Genomic DNA, 21740 nt, shown 5'->3' on the forward strand with positions numbered 1-21740 from the left:
ACATTCTGGACCGTACATAGACAGCGAGGGTCTTGAAACATATAGCTGGTGTATTTGCATACAGCAATCTGATTGGCTGACGCTTCCGTCGGCGCTTGAAAAGTTGAGGAAGTCCCAACTTCTGCAGCGAGCAATGCACTGAAGTGGCGCCGACAGATCCACAAAGCGGTTCAGCAACGCTTGACATCACCCATTCAAAGTGAATGTGAAGCGTTGAAGCTGACTCCCTGTGTGAATGGGGCGTTAAGCCTAATCCCTGTTTTAACAGGGGTCATCACAGCAAAATGAACTGGGCCTTCTTGCTACAACCCTCAGTGTTGGAAAACACACACAGTCTCACACTTTTTGTTCCTATTTTGTGGGTGAGCCCATATCTGGTGTGGCAAACATTGTTGATGCTTGGCTGTGTGCACGAGAGAAAAATGCCACTATATATATATATATATATATATATATATATATATATATATATATATATATATATATATATATATATATATATATATATGTGTGTGTATGTGTATATATATATATATATATATATATATATATATATATATATATATATATATATATATATATATAAATGTACTTGAGTGAGAGTAAAAGGACACATCTTTAAACGTATCAAGACGTTACTCAACAATTTTACTCTAGTATATAAAACTTGTTAGCTATCTCTGTCTCCTTTATAGCATCCATGGCTTGTGGATGCTGATTTGCTCCTCCTCTCTGGCTGTAGAAATGTTGCAGGATATTGGCTGGAAGTGGAACACGCTGTCGTATATGCAAATCTAAAGCATCTCAAACAGGCTCAATGGCTAACACGTCCAGTTTTCAGCTTCCAGGAATTGAGTACAGATCCTCCGACAGGGTGCCATGCTTTATTATACTGTAACATGAGCTGGTAATAGTAGATGAATGGCACAACAATGGGCCTCAGTAGCTCATTGCAGTACATCTGTGCATACACATTGCCATCAATAACATGCAGCTGTGTTCACTGTGCAGAACATACATATGACAATACCATAACATCACCAAGGGTCACTCCATTCCACTATTGCATGAAAACTGAATGCTTGTTTAACTATCATATCATCAGGATACTTCAGTGGAGAAAGTGTGATCCTAGACTGATGTTCTGAAGCATTGTGGGTGAACAAGATTGACAGGCACAGCAGGACCGGCTCTTCCTTTACTGTCAGATGTGATTCACTGGAGCTGAAAGACATTCATGACCACTGCATCATCATCATCTGAAGTCTCTTTATTTATTATCAACACAAAAGCACTCACACCACACAAGAAGTCATTTCAGTACTTGAGACTTTTACTTTTGCATACTTTTTTGGGGATTGCAGTAATCTTTCCACAACTCTGGGCTTACTTTAATCGGTATCAGATGGAGAAGCACCCCCCTCCTGAGGCTAAAGTGAAGGAAACCGTTTAGTTTGCAATTCTCCATATGAATAAGCATAGATGGAGGCACCTGGATTGGAAGAATCAGAGATGTCAGAAATAACACAGAGGATTGTCTCTTCCTGAAAAGGCTTAGCATATCCAGAATATAATCTTTTGAAATCATCTGTGGCACGAGACATGGCAGAAAGAGTTGCAGGATCACGAAACCATTTACTGACAGATGGCACAGGAACCAGTTCCTGTTCTCTTTCTGGTGCATTAAACATGTCCCTTTTTACAAATTCCTGCAAGACTGACAGATACGGGTCATCGTACTTCAGAGAAGTGAAAGTCAAGCACATCACTCCAAAATAACGTCGATTTACAACTTCTTGGCCTACGATGTTGACCCCTTTCAGTGAGTTGACTTGAGCAGTCAGGACACTGATCTCCTGCTTTGCATCATTCAGCCACAGTTTCAGCTGGTCAGATCTAAATGGAGAGTTTCTGTGTATCTTCAGGATGTCCTCCAGACTCTTCTCCTCCTTCTGTCCTCCTCGAATAGCAGGTAAAACCCGGCCGACTGCGCTCTGCAGCATTGACTTGTAAATCCTAAATGATTGGTAAAACGAGTTCAGCCGCTCTCGAATATCTCTGAATTTTTTAGCTAACCTCTTTCCAGACAGTTCATTATAAATCTTCTCTGCTTCTGCCAAATCCTCCATTATTCCCTCAAGATCACGAGCCGTACCTGCACTGATTTCCCTCTCCACTCGAGCTGCTGTTGCGTTCAGGAGATGCAGCGGATACAGCCATACTTTCACTGGGACGGCGTTCTGCGGGTTCTCCTTCAGCATCTTTGGGAGATTCTTGAAGAGCTCCAGGGCATCCTCATATGTGGCGCAGCTGTGATCAGGATGGAGGTCACCATGAAACGTGCAGGTGATTCTCTCAACAAATTCATTTACTTCATTGCTCCTTTGTGAATCTTCCTGGATGTTATACTTGAAGATCTCCTCCAACATGACCTTCAGTTCTCTCTCAGTCTTCTCAAAGTTCTCCTCTTCTGAGATCATGCGATTGAACACTACGGCCGCCTGAGCTCCGTACTGCACCGCGATCACCACATGAGTTGCAGATTTCTGCTCAAACACCTGAGGGTAGGTGATCGTGCCCAGTTTGTTCATCGAGAGCTCTTCGTATCGTGTGATTCCGCTGTAATACATGGTAAATCTGGACTGGCGGGTTGAGGATTTGGTGTCACGCAGGTATCTGGCAGATCCGCCCAGCTCAAGAAGCCCGCCGAAGAAACTGACCTTCAGGGAACCACTGACGTCCAGATGACTGAATTTGGTTGAGAGAGAGTCAGAGCTGCTGAACGTCAGGTCTGTTCTGGTCTGAGGACGACTGCTTACATGTTCAGTCAGTAATTTATCATCCCACAGCTTAACACCTGAAATGAGAAGTGTGTTTTATAGAGAGACAGATCACGAGTAACATTCAGGGTTTACTAGAGGTGCACCAATATACTGGTCAGTAATCAGTGTTGGTGGGTAAACAATGTTTTGCACTATTGTTTAGAAATCATTGTTGATTAGATCCTGTAAACTCTGCTGTTGGTTTCAGCTGAGATGTGTAATGTTGGTGCACCTCTAATATGAACAGAATGTGAGCTGTAAATCTGCAAAGCTGAAGGAGAAGCTGGTTTATATCACCTGGAATGAAGGAATCACTGCGAGCGTCGTACAGCACACCAGGATACAGAGGTCTTCCTAGAGCTGCCACTTCCACTGTGTCTGATGCCATGGAGGTTGTAAATAACAAAAAGGAAAATCAATATTAGATAAAATCATTACACTATAATGATCATAGAAGGTGTTGAACACTTTTTACTGAGAAATTATGCACAAAAATAGCCTTCGATTGATCACTCAGCACTAATTGGGTGAGGATTGCTTTATAGACAGCTTCAGCTTCATAGATCACCAGATCACGCCAAGCCTGAATTTACCCAGTCAAGTTTTTCCCCTTAAAGGGCCATGAAACCCCCTCGTTTCAGCAGGGTGTTTTCACACCTCTACTTTGGAAAAAGTCAGAAAAGTGGGCGTGTCCAGCTCTGTTTAGGGGGGAGTGTCGGAGGAAGAAAAGAGGCTTGGTGTGGGAGTGTCTATTTGGGCGCGCTGAATTTCAGAGTCAAAACACACACCCACAGCGGACAATATGACTGTTTACATGGACATCTGTAGTCGAATTATTTGCCAAATTATTAAATGGTGGACTTTTACTGCAGTTTGGCTCTTTCATTCAGGGAATTCATTCATGTCTGTCACACAGAGGCGTTTTTAGGGTGTGTGTGAAACAGGAAAAAAATAAATGATGGCTCAGTCGACGTAGCACTTCTATCTCCAACGACTCCCACCATTCCTTCAAAAGATTGACGTGGTATGTTTGATTTTTCTTCCCCTTATCTGGATGAAACACCTCATAGGTAACAGGACCCTTCTTCTTAGTGATCTCATAGGGACCCTGCCACTTCGCCAATAGCTTGTTTGTGGAAGATGGTAATAGTAACAGCACTTTTTGTCCTGGTTGGTATTCTCTCCGTCGAGACCATTTGTCGTACCACAGCTTCTGATTCTTCTGAGCTTCCTCCAGATTCTCCTGAGCTTGCTCTCGGTACTTCTCAAGTCTGTCTCTCATCTGTAATACAAACTTTACAATGTTAGTTTCTCCTTCGGCTGTAGTGCTTGATGCTTCCCAACTCCTCTTCACCAGATCGAGAGGACCTTGCACCTGCCATCCGTACAGGAGTTCAAAAGGCGAAAAGCCTGTGGATGCCTGTGGGACCTCTCGGTATGCATATAGCAGGAACGGAAGCCACTTGTCCCAGTCTTTGCCGTTGTCACTTACAAATTTCCTCAACATCCTTTTGAGGGTTTGATTAAATCTTTCTACTAATCCATCGGTTTGTGGATGGTAGGGACTTGTGCGGATGGAATGGATGCCCAGCTGCTTGTGCAGTAACTGCATCAGTCTTGATGTGAAATTAGTGCCCTGATCAGTGATGATCTCTTGCGGAAATCCAACTCTGGAAAACAGTTGTGTTAATGCAGTGATTACCTTAGCAGTTGTGATGCTGCGTAGAGGGAATGCTTCAGGGTATCGTGTAGCGTAATCACAGATGACTAATATATACTGGTTGCCTGTACTGCTTCTTTCCAATGGCCCAACAATGTCCATGGCGATCCGTTTGAATGGAGTTTCGATGACAGGTAATGGATGCAAAGGAACTCGCGCTGACCTGTGAACAGAGCTGGTTTTCTGGCAAACAATACATGTGGAGCAATATGTGTGTACGTCAGTATACATGGAAGGCCAATAGAATCGTGTACCGATGCGTTGGTAGGTTTTCTGGTGTGCTAAATGTCCAGACCAAGGAATGGTGTGTGCTAGATGTAATATGAGTGATCTGCAACATGTAGGCACAACAAGACGTTTGACACCATCAGACAACACATATAGTACATCCTTTTCTATCACATATTTCTCTGCCCCTAGCGTCTCAATTTGTTTTTCCCCCTCACACACTTTAGAAAACAAAGGTTTCAATGTTACATCTTCAGCTTGTAACTGTGCAATATTTTTAGGGATATCCCATTCAGTCACCTTCAACCCTTCAGTTGACACTTCCACAATAGGTGAACCCAATTGCTTCTCTAGACGGCGCTGTCGCCGTGACTTTTTTGGTTTACCCCCCTCCCCTTGGATCAAACTGTCATCCATAGCAGGTAGGGGCTCCAAACCCGCTCTGGTTTGTGAGCGTGTTAGCACAGGACATGATATAACATCATACATATTGGTACTTTCAACAGCATTGCTTAACAGTTCGTTCAACACAGGTAGGTCCCATCCCAAAACCATACCTACAGGTAAAGCATCCACTACCCCCACTGACATCAAGTATGGTTGATCATTGATAACAAGAGTCACTTCAGTGGTAGGATAGTCTTTTTTGTCCCCATGTACGCATTGGATGTTCTGTGTGTGTGTAAAGTCAATGGTGTTTCTTGGAATGTAGCATTGTTTTATCAGTGTAAATGTGCTGCCAGTGTCAATGAGTGCATTTATGTTTTGTCCATTCACGGTGACGTCTATGTGTCGATTAGTGTACGTCACCTTGTCTTTTACGTCCCCCTCTCTTGGAACATAACACAGACTGGTGAGTTTGGGTTTGCGTACTGGGCAGTTCGACGCCTTGTGCCCCTCTTGTTGACAGTAATAGCAAATAAGCTTTTTAGTAGGAAAAACAGAGACAGTACCTTTTCCAGATGTATCAGTGTGCTTGGCCCCTCGTGTTGGTGTAGAACGGGCATACATCTGACCTCCTCGGTGTGCATTCAAGTACTGGACTGCCAACTTTGCTGCATTCAGCCCATCGGTCGGCTCATGCTCTCTCACCCAGGTCCGTACCTCCAATGGCAGTACTCGTAGCAGCTGCTCCAGGATGATAGCCTCTCCTACCTCCTCCTTTGTGCACTGCTCGGGACGTATCCATCGTTTGTAGAGCCCCTTGAGGCGATTGTAGGTCTCCGTTGGTGTTTCTCCAGCAGGAATTGATGTCTGCCGAAATCGTTGTCGGTAGGTCTCTGTTGATAAATCGAATTTCGCGATCAGTGCCTCCCGAAGATCCTTATAGACTTCCGCCCGATCTTCGTCCATCGCGAGGTATGCCTCCAGCGCTTTTCCGGTGAGAAGGGGTACTAGTCGATTCGCCCATTCCTCTTCCGGCCAACCCCAGGTCTTTGCCAGACGCTCAAAACGACGCAAGTAATTCTCCACGTCCACTCCCTCTTGAAATGCTGGCATCCGTGACTCTGGTCGCATTGGTGGTGGTGGTGGTGAGTCTGCCGCCCTCTGCGTCGACAGTGTCGGGTTCTGCATGACTGACGGTCCCCGAATTCGTGAAGCTGCAGGTGTGGGTAGATCTAGGCGTAGGCTTTGGCTTGGTGATATTTCTGGTATAACTGAGCGTTGCAGTGACTCTCGCAACCCCCGTAGCTCATAGATGAGGCCTTCTTCCCTTTTTGACTGAGCTGTCAGAAATGTCCTCATCAATGCCACTACATCGCTCTCCATACCTTTTGATTCAGGTTTAACTCTAGGGGACATGGCTTCGGCACCCTCTGCACTGGCTGTCTCCTCTTCGTCCATAGTGTCCCATGCTACCTCTTCCAGCACAGGTTTTTGTGACCGCAGACCCTTCCTGGCCTGTTTTCCAGAAGTCACTTTTCTACGACTGGCCATCCCACTTCTGACACCACTTGTCACACAGAGGCGTTTTTAGGGTGTGTGTGAAACAGGAAAAAAATAAATGATGGCTCAGTCGACGTAGCACTTCTATCTCCAACGACTCCCACCATTCCTTCAAAAGATTGACGTGGTATGTTTGATTTTTCTTCCCCTTATCTGGATGAAACACCTCATAGGTAACAGGACCCTTCTTCTTAGTGATCTCATAGGGACCCTGCCACTTCGCCAATAGCTTGTTTGTGGAAGATGGTAATAGTAACAGCACTTTTTGTCCTGGTTGGTATTCTCTCCGTCGAGACCATTTGTCGTACCACAGCTTCTGATTCTTCTGAGCTTCCTCCAGATTCTCCTGAGCTTGCTCTCGGTACTTCTCAAGTCTGTCTCTCATCTGTAATACAAACTTTACAATGTTAGTTTCTCCTTCGGCTGTAGTGCTTGATGCTTCCCAACTCCTCTTCACCAGATCGAGAGGACCTTGCACCTGCCATCCGTACAGGAGTTCAAAAGGCGAAAAGCCTGTGGATGCCTGTGGGACCTCTCGGTATGCATATAGCAGGAACGGAAGCCACTTGTCCCAGTCTTTGCCGTTGTCACTTACAAATTTCCTCAACATCCTTTTGAGGGTTTGATTAAATCTCTCTACTAATCCATCGGTTTGTGGATGGTAGGGACTTGTGCTCAGTTCAGTGTGGGAGTCCTTGGAGATAGAAGGTGTGAGTAGTGGCGAATGGTTGGTTTGATAATTCTGGATAGAAAATATTTTGTATATAATTATTTTGTTACTTTATTGTCTTTATTTGTTTGTTTTGTTGTTTGTTTATTTTTGTATATATATATATATATATATATATATATATATATATATATATATATATATATATATATATATATATATATATATAATTTTTATTTTATTTTTTTGTCTACTTTATTTTTTTGGATTGGACACTTTTGCACTGTAAATAAACGCACCTTGCACCATAGTGCTACGTCGACTGAGCCATCATTTATTTTTTTTCTTGTTTCACACACACCCTAAAAACGCCTCTGTGTGACAATGTCCCTCGTGACAAACGAGATATTTCATTAGAGGATCTGCTCTAAGCGTGTATTTTTCATGCAATGTTTGATACCGCACGGCGAATGAGAGAAAAAAAACTCTGCATTTCCCGGAAACTTAGATGCACACTGTCTGAGTGCACTAGATCCTTTCAGAGGTGCAGCAGCTCTGTGAGCTCATCAACTCCTCCAGAAACTATACCTGGATGATGGAGGCTTTCAGCGGTGCTGCAGGTTGAGTTGAGCTCAGATTGATGAGGTGTTGTTCAGTGTCAGCAAGAGGATTTCCCTCCAGGACACCAACAACAGGAGCTACATCATAATCACACCCCTACAAGAGCAAGCTCCTGATTGGTTAACACGACGGGAATATCCGCTGAAGTTCAGATTTTTTAACTTGAGGGATTCATGCAATGAAACGTTCGACTCACACTACTTCATTTGTACGAATTGCATCATTTTCCTCCAGGCACGTGCACACATAGGGCTAAACCTGTGCAGAGCACATGCCCTTTTTAGTCTTGGATAGAAAGTGCCCTACCAAAATGATCAAAAGTGCCCCCGTGACACACCCCTCTCCCCCCCTACAGCCCTTCAGTAGGCGTGCGACAACACCGCTCTTGAGTACGCGCCCTTGCCCCTTCGCACCCCCCCCCTCTTTACAGTACATGCGCGACAACACCGCTCTCCAGTACGCGCGCGACAACGACAACACTTGCGCAACAACACCGCTGATGAGAACGCGTGCGACGACACCGCTCTCCAGTAGACGCACGACAACGACAAGATTTGCGCAACAACACTGCTGATCAGAACGCGTGCGACAACACCGCTCTCCAGTGCGTGCGCGACAACATTTGTGCAACAACACCGCTGATCAGAATGCGCACGACAACACCGCTCTTCAGACAACAACAACAACAACGACGACGACGACAACAACAACAACAACAACAACAACCCCCCCTCTTTAAAAATGTATCCTGTACATGCCGTTTGGACAGTCTCTGCACGGGCCTGTTTGCCTCATTAGCGCATATCGTGCTGCAGGATGTCTATTGGCGTCTTTGCATTGACTAAACATGTAAATCACTCGCGCTTGATGCTTCTTTCATGTCTGTTGTGAGTGCAGCAATAAAGTTCCCATAGCGACGCGTCAAGATTGTCGCATTATGTATCGCAGCCCCAGTGCTTCATGCACATAATGCCACTGTTTTTTGCTTCTTCTTTCCCTTTTCTACAAATATTGACAAATGTCAGTATTATATTGTGAAATATTAAAGATTCAGATTTTTTAATGTGTAAAAACGTGTATTTCATCATTAAAACAGTTTAGAAAATGTTTGAAACACTGAATATTTGTGAGTTATGATGAGCATGCTCCTCTTTCTCTGATTTGAGTTTGAGCAGTGATGACGAGCGCTCTAACGTTAGAATAATAACTCTGGTGCGATCGTATATGTGAAAGGTTTCACCAAAATGACATAAGTTATTAGGTTTACAGTAATATCACTACAATATTCAGATTTTCAATATTCAGTTATACAGTATAGTCAACAGTCTCTCTAAATCGCTGTCCATCTCCCACACGTCTGTTTGTGTTGACGGTGTGCAAATTAACATATATTTTATGCACGTAATGAAACGCCCCTTTTTATGCAAACTCCTCCCTCTTTCACTACTCGGCACTTTCACCTAAACAAAACTGAACACCCCCACTTTCTTGACTTTTTCCTAAATCCCATAACTCTGAGTCATAGCTAGCACCAGTGCTGACTTCTCAAAAAAGTGTCATTGTCAAAGTGATTGGTTGACTTGGTGTTGGTGATGTGTGGGCGAGACCAAGAGCCGTCTGTTCAACTTCTCCTACGCATCTCCTCCACCACCTCGCCCCCTGAAATCAAGATACTATAAGACTATTTCTAGAATCTTTGTTCACACAATCTAGAGTCCCACCTCCCATCCCACAGTCACAGGATAGCCTCCCAGTCGGAGTGGGCGATTAGAAATCGAAGGTCACAGTTGTTAACAGCACATCTTACCTGGACTCTTCTTAACTCTTCTCGATGTTAAGATGTGAAGTCCTGAGGTGTCTTCATTTACAGACCCGGTCTCATCTATGGGTTGTAATATTCTCTGTTTTAAACAGTTTACAGAATTAATTTCTCAAGCAGTTTAAGTAAAAAGAGTGCCCACATGCTTTTAAAATAAAAATCAGCTGAAACACACCTGGGTATATTTCTGCACCATGTGTGATCAAGTGCCCTTACCTCTGTGTTGACTACAGCGAGCACCGCCAGCCATAGATAAACACACATGCTGATGCAGATCGGCTGCTTCAGGGACATCAGAAGTGACGCCATCTGGGGGAAGTTCACAAGCAGACCTACTGGAATAAAGTCAATAGACCAGACGCCTGAATGAATGTGTGCTGCAACATTACTCTAGAACCCAATACTATCACAGCTGGGTCATCTTTCAGACACTCACAGAATTAGTGATGGGTTGTTCATTAACGATTCATTCATTTTGAACGAATCTTCAATATGACTCGGGAACTACGAGTCCTCTCAGGGAGTGATTCGTTCATCACATAAATCACATTGTCAGAAGCCAATCATACGCGTTTAGAGCCGGAAAAAGAATTGATCCGTTCATCTCTCGAGTGCTCGGGTTTGAGTCATTTTGCCACATGATGAACGAACGATCATGGCTCCTATCGGCTTAGACCAGGGGTCATCAATCCTGGCCCTGGAGGGCCGGTGTCCCTGCAGGGTTTAGTTCCAACTTGCCTCAACACACCTGCCTGGATGTTTTAAGCATGTCAAGTAAGAGCTTGATTAGCTTGTTCAAGTGTGTTTGATTAGTGTTGGAGGTAAAATCTGCAGGACACCGGCCCTCCAGGAACAAGTTTGGTGACCCCTGGCTTAGACTGTGCATTGAATAGGATTATATAAGACAGTCAGTGTAACGTGAATGAACCCCTGACATCTGAAGACATGAACAGGTGAGCTGAGCAAAGAGACAACAATACCTTCATAGACAAAAGAGCAGGTCAACACGGAAGTATTATTTTCTCCTTCTTACATTCTATTGATGACTTATTTGTCGTGTAATTAACCTTTCAGGCTAGTTGTAGATGTGTTTGGAAGCAATTCGTAACATTTTAATAATATTTTGGCAAATTGAATCAAAATGACTCGAAAAAAGATTCGTTCATCTTAATAAAAGAGACTCAAAGATCCGAGTCAGTAAAATGATCAGAACTGCCCATCACTACACAGAATGCTGCACTGAATTGTCTTGTTCACAAACAAACTCTCAGCAAAATAAAGCAAAGAAACACACTGCATCCCACTAACATGATCTGGAACTCTTTACACTGCACGGCTGTCTATGCCTATTGAAAGCTGGAAGGAAGTTTCCATCAGTGATTAATCAATTTTATTAAACACAGTTATATAAAACCTCTTTAATGAGATTTGACATTTGCTTTTTTAAAGAGTTTTCTAAATAGTCTATTTGAGCAATGCACATCGATACTGAAACACGCATTCACATTCTTACCTGCAGTCCCTGTGTTATTTTAAGAGATGAAGTCGTCTGTCAAAGTGCTCAGCTGAAATCTGAAGCTCAGTTGTGATATTTGTCCACTGTAAAGGAAAGAACGACCCTTTGCCCCCATAGAGGACCTGTGCACATGCATGAGCTTATCTAACTGCATATGTATAGATGTGTGTGTGTGTGTGTGTGTGTGTGTGTGTTTGCTCCTGTGTTTGGTTTGCACTGTGATGCCCAAAGTACACATTTGCAATTACAGCACATGCCCTGAATCTGTTATACATCATTGGGGAAATATTTAAAAAGAATGAAATATTCTCTCTCTCTCTCTCTCTCTCTCTCTCTCTCTCTCTCTCTATATATATATATATATATATATATATATATATATATATATATATATATATATAAATAAAACATATCCATTACGTATGCATTTTTAACACTATTTTCAGTAATATAAACTAATATACATGTTCGTATGATTTATGTATAATACAGTTTGTAAAGTCATATTTAGTGTCTTTTAGTGGACATACTACATGGGACTTGCTTTAAGTAAAAAAGTTTAAAAGTAATTGTTTATTTCATGTTTTATATAAAAAATACTTAAATCTACAGATTTTTTTTAGCCTGTATTTGTATAAATATTGTTATAGCTACAATATTAATAATACTCTTATTTTTATATAGCACTTTTAAAATGTAACTCTTAAAACTTAAAACTCTCATACAATAACTTTATATACGTGTATACATACATACATACATACATACATACATACATACATACATACATACATACATACAGTGTTCAGCACTTTAATTGAGTACAGACCATTTCAAGAGTTCGCCCCTAGCTGATGATTGATTATGAAGTGTGTTTGGCATGCTGTCCCAAGAGAGAGCCCTGAGCTCGTGAGATCCTCGAGCCCGAGGCTCCCCCCCATTGCAGGGCTAGAGGGGAGTTCGAGTTCAGGTTGGTCTCGAGAATTCCCCCTGCTTCATAATGTTTACGTAGATCATGAGTGCTATGCAAGTGTCTATGCTATCAATATAGATTTGTCAGCTCACTTATGATACATATTTTTGGTCTGTGGGAGGAAACCGGAGAGTCCGGTGAAAACCCACGCAAACACGGGGAGAACATGCAAACTCCACACAGAAATGCCAACTTGGTAGTATCTGCGCCAGTGACAATCTTTCTGTGAGGCAATGATGCTAACCATTAGGCCTCCATGCTGCCCTGACAAGGAAATGGGAGGAGTAGGGATGGAAGGGGGGATTCTTCAAGACGAAGATGGCTGAGGTAGGATACTCTGGATATTTATAGTGGTTAAGGAATCGTCTGATTGGTGAATCAGTGTTAGCTACTGTGGACCAGCTGCTATCAATCATAAGCGCATGCTCCTCTCGAAATTAGTTTATAAATAAACTTCACCTAATTCCCATGTGACTTCTTTATCATCTACTGTGAACACAGAATAGCAGTGCTTTAATAAATGGCCTTAGCAGAAGGTATTGTGCATATCAAAAACAGGCAAAGCAACAGATTAATATTATTCAACATATTCCAGATTTTCAAAGATTATTTTAGATGTAACCTCATTTGTAATCTTTAACATTTTTAGAAGTAACTGTAGTTTAATTACACATTTTCTTCTCAGTAACTGTAATGAATTACTGTTAGTTTTATTTTGTAATTAAATTATGTCACTAGTTACTCCTCAACACTGAAGAGGATAAATGATGATTGTTGTCATATCACTAGGAAGATTTTTGGTCAATCAAATGCAGCTTGGGGCTTGCATATTAATAATCTGTATTAGAGTGTCTCTTGGTAGAGTCTGCTTTGTTCTGATTGGCCTGATTTTCACCAGGATTTTACAATCACAGAAGTAACATGAGAATGCAGAAACAATGCTGTTTGAGGCTCACAGTATGCCATTGCCATTTTCTGAACTCTTATTATTTATGCCTAGTACATTATACGGCACGTTAACATGCCTCTGTTGTCCATGTCAACCACATCTCGATGAGCGAGGATCTATGTGTGTGTGTGTGTGTGTGTGTGTGTGTGTGTGTGTTGGGCAGTCAAGTCAGGCTTTTACTAATCTTTTAATGTGAAATAAGCTAGTGCAGTCTTTTTTTACTGTGCAATAATAAAATAAATAATATTATATGAATATAATAATAATATAAAATATTTTTATTAAAATGCTTTTTTTAATGTAAATTTTCATCCACTTCTAGAGATTGCAGAGTGATGTATAAAATAATGAATGATGTACCAAATGACTGAAAACATTCTGAGTGTAGGATAAGATAAATATAACTGTGTGGCCCCTGTTTCTGTGGTATAGAAACACCACCAATGAACAGAATTAAAACAAATTTATTCTGAATTTGAGTTTATTTAACGATGCATTGGTTTCAATAAGTGTAAATGTTTCATGTGTGTAAAGAGTTATAAACTCATGATGGAGTGAAGTGATATTTGTTTTAAAATCAAGGAGAGGTTTGAATGCATTTAACTGAACATGTGTGAAATTGGTAAGGATTGACAGGCACAGCAGAACCAGAGAGTCTTCCTTTACAGTCTACACAAACTGAGAATCCCAAATAAAATCAAGACAACGTCCCTATCATGTGAAGTCTCTTTAATTATCAACAACATCCACAGAAGCACTTCTGCCAGACAAGCAGTCCAATTCTTTTCAAAAGCTATTTTTTAGCATTTAAAACATTTAGTTGTTCAGTTAAGTCTGACAGTGATTCTGCTTTTGAATCATTTCTTACAGAACAATACTTTTACTTGAGTGGAGATTTCAGTACTCTTTCCACAACTCATTATTTTAAACCAGTGGTCTCAAACTGCCACTGGTTATTTATGTCACATCCTCCTGACTGCAACTGATGTCAAAATAATAACCAGATACGCCTTTTCAATATATATATATATACATTTTTAATAACCATGCTGGACATTTAAGATACTGCACAATATATGCGGTTTAGTTTTCCTTTCAGTTTCTCTCAGTAGAGATTAACACACATGAGGATTATATTTGTGGCTGATTTAAACCTTGGAAATATGTCCGTAAGTGTTAAAGCAAATTTTTTTGTAAATATTGATGGGCCATTTGATTATTGTCGGGTTTATATTTTTGCACCACCTGTATGTTGTTGTACAAACACTTCTTCCTTGCTTACACACTAAACAGGTGGTGTAACAGATGTACAGATATCATTTTGCAAACATTTTTTCAGACTTGTAGATGTGTATTAAAATAGGGCAGCATGGTGGCTCAGTGGTGACGCACTGTGGCCATACAGCAAGGTTTGAGTCTCGGCTGGGTCAGTTGGTGTTTCTGTGTGGAGTTTGCATGTTCTCCCCGTGTTGGCGTGGGTTTCCTCCGGGTGCTCCGGTTTCCCCCACAGTCCAAACACGTGCGCTATAGGGGAACTGATCAACTACACTGGACGTAGTGTACAAGTGTGAGTGTGTGTGTGTGAATGAGTGTGTATGGGTGTTTTCCCAGTACTGGATTGCAGCTGGAAAGGCATCCACTCAATATTTATTCCGCTGTCACGACCCCAGATAATTAAGGGACTAAGAGACTGAAAGAAAACATATGTTTTACATTGCGGATGCCCTTTAGGCTGCAACCCAGTACTGGGAAACACCCATACATGCTCATTCACATACTCACACTTATACACTACGGCCAATTTAGTTAATCAATTCCCCTAAAGCAACTAGGGAAAACCAGAAATCCGGAGGAAACCCACGCCAACACGGGGAGAATGTGCAAACTCCACACAGAAACACCAACTAACCCTGCCTGGACTTAAACCTGAGACCTTCTTGCTGTGAAGACACAGTGCTAACCACTGAGCCACCATGCCTCCTCTTCTGACAGGTCATACTTGAAATATAAATGTCATGTCTATTGTCTTAAAATTCGAGGTTTTCCAAGACTCTGTGTGCGTTTATCTTTCAGTTTCCCATGTTCACAATAATAGACAGAGGAGCCTGGACTGGATGAATCAGGGATGTCGGATATAACAAGGATGAGTTTTGATTGTAACGGAGTTTGATGTAGGTAAAGCAAAAAGAGTTCATTTTAGATATAGTTAATATGCGTGTTTTTGCAAAACATTGTTTTGTGGTTGACAGCCATGTTCAACAAATTCATCAGCCCACACAAACTAGCTGCTTTTTAATAAAATAAAATATATCTCATCGTATTTTTCAAGACTTTATCTTGTGCTGAAGTAAATTACATTTTTAAGAATCATTAGTTGTTCTGTTCTATATATTTCTGTACTCTTTCTGAGTTACACCATTCTTCGTTTCTAAAAGCGCTAGCAGGGCTACAGACCGCCATTATTTTTAAAAACAAATGAGCCTGTTTGTCTGCCAGTTGCCCATTACTATATAGATAGATAGAGGAGCCTGGATTGGTCGGATCAGAGATGGCAGAAATAACAAGGACGAATTTGGGTGCTAATGCAGAAAAGAATGATTTAAAAGCCTTGGTGTTAAAGTTAACATCAAACATTATAGCAGGATCACGAAACCATTTTTTGACAGTTGGCACAGATACCAGGTGTTGTTCCCCTTCTGGCGCATTAAACCTGTCTGTTTTAACAAACTTCTGTAAGGCTGACAGATACGGGTCATCGTACTTCAGAGAAGTGAAGGTCAAACAGACTACTTCAGAATACCCTACATCGAGATCTTCCTGGGCTACGATGTTGACCCCTTCCAGTGAGTTGACCTGTGCAGTCAGCACACTGATCTCCTGCTTTGCATCATTCAACCACAGTTTCAGCTGGTCAGATCTAAATGGAGAGTTTCTGTGTATCTTCAGGATGTCCTCCAGACTCTTCTCCTCTTTCTGTCCTCCTCGAATAGCAGGTAAAACCCGGCCGACTGCGCTCTGCAGCATTGACTTGTAAACCCTAAATGATTGATAAAACAAGTTCAGTCGCTCTCGAATATCTCTGAATGTATTAGCCAGCCTACTTTCAGACAGTTCATTATAAGTCCTCTCTGCATCTGCAAGGTCCTCCATTACTCCTTCAAGATCATGAGCCGTACCTGCACTGATTTCCCTCTCCACTCGAGCTGCTGTTGCGTTCAGGAGATGCAGCGGATACAGCCAGACTTTCACTGGGACGGCGTTCTGCGGGTTCTCCTTCAGCATCTTTGGGAGATTCTTGAAGAGCTCCAGGGCATCCTCATATGTGGCGCAGCTGTGATCAGGATGGAGGTCACCATGAAACGTGCAGGTGATTCTCTTAGCAAACTCCTTTTCCTTACTGGTCATTCTTAAAGCTGCAGATCCCTGGATGTTATACTTCAACTTCCTTAACATGGCCTGCATTTCCCTCTCATTGCTCTCAAAGTTCTCCTCTTCTGAGATCATGCGATTGAACACTACGGCCGCCTGAGCTCCGTACTGCACCGCGATCACCACATGAGTTGCAGATTTCTGCTCAAACACCTGAGGGTAGGTGATGGTGCCCAGTTTGTTCATCGAGAGCTCTTCGTATCGTGTGATTCCGCTGTAATACATGGTAAACCTGGACTGGCGGGTTGAGGATTTGGTGTCACGCAGGTATCTGGCAGATCCGCCCAGCTCAAGAAGCCCGCCTAAAAAACTGACTTGTAGGGAACCACTGACGTCCAGATGACTGCATTTGGTTGAGAGAGAGTCAGAGCTGCTGAACGTCAGGTCTGTTCTGGTCTGAGGACGACTGCTTACATGTTCAGTCAGTAATTTATCATCCCACAGCTTAACACCTGAAATGAGAAGTGTGTTTTTAAGAGACAGATCAGGGGTAACATTCAGTTCATTTGTATTTTTAGTAGAGGTGATCTAACTATTTGTTGTAGCATTGGTGAATACACAATACGATGCCCTATGTTTGATACATCAAATCGTTGCTGATTATATCCTGTCAAAAACTCCACACACTTGAAAGGATGGCTAATTCTCTCCATAATATCAGACCATAAGAATTGCCATGCAATAAACCAGTAAACTTTTTAGTCTGAGCAGCAGATCTGCAGGAAAGCAAGTTCTTCAACTGCCTCAGTTAGCCATCATGTGCCCCCTCTCTGCCACCCCATCACTTCTTCACTCAGAGATCAGGTCACTGACATTCCACACCGAATCTTCATCCTCTTCATATGGTGTATCTTGTGAATCTGTAACTTCAACTCGAGTGTTTGGTATCATTTTAAATGTCTCTGTGGGTAAATGGTCTCAATTTTGCTGAGTTTGAGTCCTACTGAAATGTGAAGTTGTCTGTTAATTAAGTACTTTTTACTCTAGGTTGGGATTAGATTTTAGGTTAAAAACAAAGACAGAGGATTTGTTGAAGCTTTTATCCTCTTTAATTTATGGTTCTGTGTTCTGAGTTGAGTATTTAAGGGGAAAGGTGCAGAAATACCATTGGGATCTTGTAGCCAGGATGCCCAGTTGCAGTGTATGAGCTTCTGAGCTTTTGCATCCGAGACTGATGTGCTGCAACGTACCTTATACGTTTAGAACTCTAGTAATTGCTGTTGTACATTTCTGAATTGACTTTTTATTCTTTGTTTGTGTAGTTGGCATGATACACTTTCATCTGGAAAATAAAATGTTGAGTTTTGATTCATTCTGAATTCTCCTGAAATCTTTTATATGCAGTAGATTATGTGGAGGCTGGTGCTGCAGTACCTTGATCTGTGTGCATGATATCCAAACAAAGCGTACGACACTGTATGGAGCAGTTGGCACATCAGAGACTATTCGATTTCTGGTTATCGCTGATTTAGCAAGTTGTATGGAAAAGACTAAATTACCTACACGTTTAGTACGAGTGAGCAAGAGGCAACCAGACTAACTGGGTATTAGTTAACCCTGCATCCTCTGGCTAACTTCAGAGTGACAAGATCCTGTCCGTGAGAATGTACGCAAATCCCAGGGCGTGCAGGATTTAGTGGTCCCAAATTAACGTATAACTGAAGAGTATGGGATCAGATATAGATCAAAACTCGATGTTAAAGCTGCAGTAGGTGATGGTCTTCAGAAGCATGTGTTGTTGTTGTGCTGGTTGAAAGTCTCTTCACAGTGCAATAGTAATGATGACAGTAAATGATCTAAATGTGTTTATATGTGTTTTCATATTCTGGGTAAAGCATAAAACTAAAAAATGTTCATCCAATTAAATAGAGTCGGACAGACATGTCTCATAATTCCGATATGAAGCTCAGACTGTCTGTCAGCAAATGCAGATTCGGACTTCTGCGCATCTGTTCACCGAGATCCGCCATTCACGCGTGCACGTCTGCATAAGCAGCCGCACGGTCATGGGACAATCACAGACCGGAAGAAATCAAATGCTGAATTGAAACTTTTAAAAACCTGAATCAATATTGGAGTTGCTTTAGCACGCTGGGGGAAGGACGACACCATTGCTGAAGTATTACTGTTAGACAGGTCATGTTCTGTTTTAACACTCTATTAGTCAGGCTAAGCTGATGTTAGATTGTGTTGTGTTATGAATGACTTATATGCACAGACGTGTTGTTCAGCCACTGAAATCTCCCGGTGAAAGATTGATGTGATTATTTTCAGTTTCATAAGGTTCTTTAACAGCATCTCTAATGTAGATTTATATTCAGTTTAACAACAAAACATCAGTTAATATCGCTATTCCGCCTAGCCTGCTTTATTGAGCTGAAGTTGCTTTGATATTCACATTGGGTCATTTCTGAACACTGTCAGCCTTCCTATACTGTTCACCGCTACTCTGAATATTCGCTCTGAAATAGCATGTAAGTGTGACTAAGTAATACATGTAATTCCTGCACGGCGCTGGCACTAACTAACTGGCGAATGACATGAACTAGTGCGTTGTCTGTCTGCTGTTGTGACGTGGTGCGCGCGCTCGCGATTTCAGGGGGTGTGGCTTTGAATCACAGTCCCTCCCCGCCGTCCAAAGATATTATGCTAAGCGGTTAGCATTTGGGCAGATCACCTACTGCACCTTTAAGGCATAAATGATGAATGTGATTCGTTCTTACAATTAGAATTACAGTCTACATTTGTTGTTTACTTAAAATTGGAGTCTGAATACATTCAGGGCTGAAAAAGAAATCAAAATAAATTCTACTAAATAAATGAATTATTTTCAGAAGCACAAGAAAAGGTTTCGATGACGTTAACCTTTGACCATGCTGTTAGTTACACACAGTTTGTGTTGGCTGATTGATCTCAACTGATCAGCTGACAGTAGCAGAAGGTTTGACTGAAAGATCCAACACAAGCTCATTCTGAAAGCGTAGTCCCGCGGACGTTTCTAGAGACAGCGGAATACATCCCGGGAAGTACATACGGCTGCATTTATTTTTTTCAAGCGAATGCTGCGGGGCGGTGTGACGCTGTTCCCTTTCGCGCTTACCTGCCGGCCGGCCAGCCGACCGCTTACCTCGTTGTGGAGGGCTTTCCCGCTGCAACCTGTTTGTCCACTCAGCTCAGCGTGTACGCCTGCAGGCTCGAGATGCAGAGGAGTTGACCACAGTGACAGGTTTCGAGTCCGGGGAAGAGCGGTTCCAGCAATCAGGTAAGACAAAAACAGAATCCCAAAAATTACGTTTTAAAACGCGGTGAAATCCGAAAACGCGGTAATAAAAAAACAAAATTCAGGGCTTTTCTTTTTTTGGACGGATTTTGTAAACTGTTGCTCTGGTTTAGGGAAGTGAGCGGGTGGGCGGGTCGATCGGTAACATTGGTTGGGTTCAGGGAAGGAGGAGGGCGGTTCAGCCGATTGGCTGGTCGCGCAGTCAATCATCCGGCCAGTCGGACAGTGGCCTCTGGTGGGTTCACGCAAGAACAGAGCAGGCGCAAACTGCACTCGCAGATTCGCAAAAACAAAAACTGCAGCCGGGACGTATTCCGCGGTCTCCAGAAACGTCCGCGGGACTATGTTTTCAGAATGAGCCTGGGTTGGAAAGATCTGCTGTAGATATTAGCTGTGAGATGTGTAATGTTTTTGCACCTTTAATAAGAACACAATGTGAGCTGTAAATCAGCAAAGCTGCAAGATGTACTGAAGGAAAAGCTGGTTTATATCAGAGCATCACCTCGGATGAAGGAATCACTGCGGGCGTCGTACAGCACACCAGGATACAGAGGTCTTCCTAAAGCTGCCACTTCCACTGTGTCTGATGCTATGGAGGTTGTAAATAACAAAAAGGAAAATCAATATTAGATAAACTCATTACACCATAGTGTTGAGCACTTTTTGGATGGTTCAGAACCAGCTTTACTGACCAATTACCCATAAAAATGTGCTTTGATTGATTACCCAGCACTAATTGGGTGAGGATTGCTCTATCGATAACTTCATAGAGGCTGCCTCATCGATCGTCAGATCACGGCCAGCCTGAATTTGCTGTTAGCTGAAGGCCGTCTCTCTTTTTGGGCTTCCCACCCCCAATAACAATATGATGGATTTCAACATCCCCATCCTTAAGGCAGATTATACTTGTGCCTTGATTATACTTTTATAACCCTTCACTGTGGGGGACGCTGATTTTGATGCACACCTCCCAAAAAATGTAACTATATATTGCAACGACACGTAGCACAAGCTCTGTGATTAGTCGGCTTGGTAGCAGCGTATGGGCAGAACGAGATCCAAAGGAGAGAAGCAAGCCTGTTGGAGCAAGTGCCTCATAAGTAGCTTATGGAGTCCTGTGCTGGAGCTCCAGATGGAGAGTTTTGTTTTGCATTTACGTTATGATTAATGCAGTTGCGCGTCGGCTGGTTCCCACCTCTGAATGAGCAAGTTTAAGCCCCTTTGGTTCTAGAAAGTGCGCATGCGTCAACGTCCAGGCAGCAAATTCATAATTTTGGTGTCATGGCTGCAGTGGAGAGGCAGCGTCACTATTTGACAAGTTAAACGGTAAGTTTTTGTTTATATTCTTTATACTGTACATAAATGCAAACGTAAGCTTGTCTTGTTAAAAGGTATGCTCAAATATTTGTCGTACTTTATGTGCTTCCCTGTGTCTGTTTTTGTTGTATAGGCTGCTGACAGCTAACGGTTAATGCACGTCTGTCGGTAACGACAGATAAAACATTCACCCGCAAATGAGAGAAAGTTACGTTAAGCATCTGAAATGAGTGAATCTGCAGCACACAATGGTTGTTCTTCCGAATCATTTCATTTTTAGTGAACGAGTCACCACAAGATATTAAAGCTGCTTGCATTTTGTACGTGTCTGGCATGCTCCAATACCTAAACAATGCATTGAATCAAAACAACTGCTGATGATCCTTGCTAATGATCGAGCTCAACTAACATTAATGTTATAAAAGTGGTTTTCAAATTCAAGAACTAGT

The 21740-nt window shown here is 42.2% G+C and overlaps 2 protein-coding genes across 9 annotated transcripts in view; both read right to left on the bottom strand.

The window, feature by feature from the left end:
• Positions 1 to 1249: 1249 nt before the first annotated feature.
• Positions 1250 to 11401, bottom strand: zgc:172253. Of its 3 annotated transcripts, none has more exons than XM_087241859.1 (5): positions 11341 to 11401; positions 10044 to 10136; positions 9816 to 9909; positions 3120 to 3200; positions 1250 to 2857 (listed from the first exon to the last, which is right to left on the bottom strand). In XM_087241859.1, the coding sequence occupies exons 2-5, from the start codon at positions 10134 to 10136 to the stop codon at positions 1431 to 1433; spliced, it is 1695 nt and encodes a 564-aa protein (XP_087097985.1). In that variant the 5' UTR covers positions 11341 to 11401; the 3' UTR covers positions 1250 to 1430.
• Positions 11402 to 13979: 2578 nt separating this feature from the next.
• The window catches only part of LOC108179091 (stonustoxin subunit alpha-like), a 15587-nt gene continuing 7826 nt past the window's right edge, over positions 13980 to 21740 (bottom strand). For 3 of the 6 annotated variants that reach the window (XR_015480192.1, XR_015480190.1, XR_015480191.1), the window contains exons 4-6: positions 20477 to 20563; positions 15377 to 17146; positions 13980 to 14641 (exon numbers count right to left, since the gene is read on the bottom strand). Coding sequence is in view for 3 of the 6 variants with exons in the window: in XM_087243591.1 (XP_087099717.1) it covers positions 15636 to 17146; positions 20477 to 20563 (1598 nt within the window). In the remaining 3 variants the exon portion in view is untranslated. Of the gene's footprint in view, positions 17147 to 20476; positions 20564 to 21740 lie in introns of all 6 variants that reach the window. The other 3 variants (XM_087243591.1, XM_087243589.1, XM_087243590.1) reach the window with 1 other exon arrangement.

The sequence above is a fragment of the Danio rerio genome, chromosome 3, assembly GCF_052040795.2.
Source record: "Danio rerio strain M-AB ecotype USA chromosome 3, GRCz13ab, whole genome shotgun sequence".
NCBI classification, from domain to species: domain Eukaryota; kingdom Metazoa; phylum Chordata; class Actinopteri; order Cypriniformes; family Danionidae; genus Danio; species Danio rerio.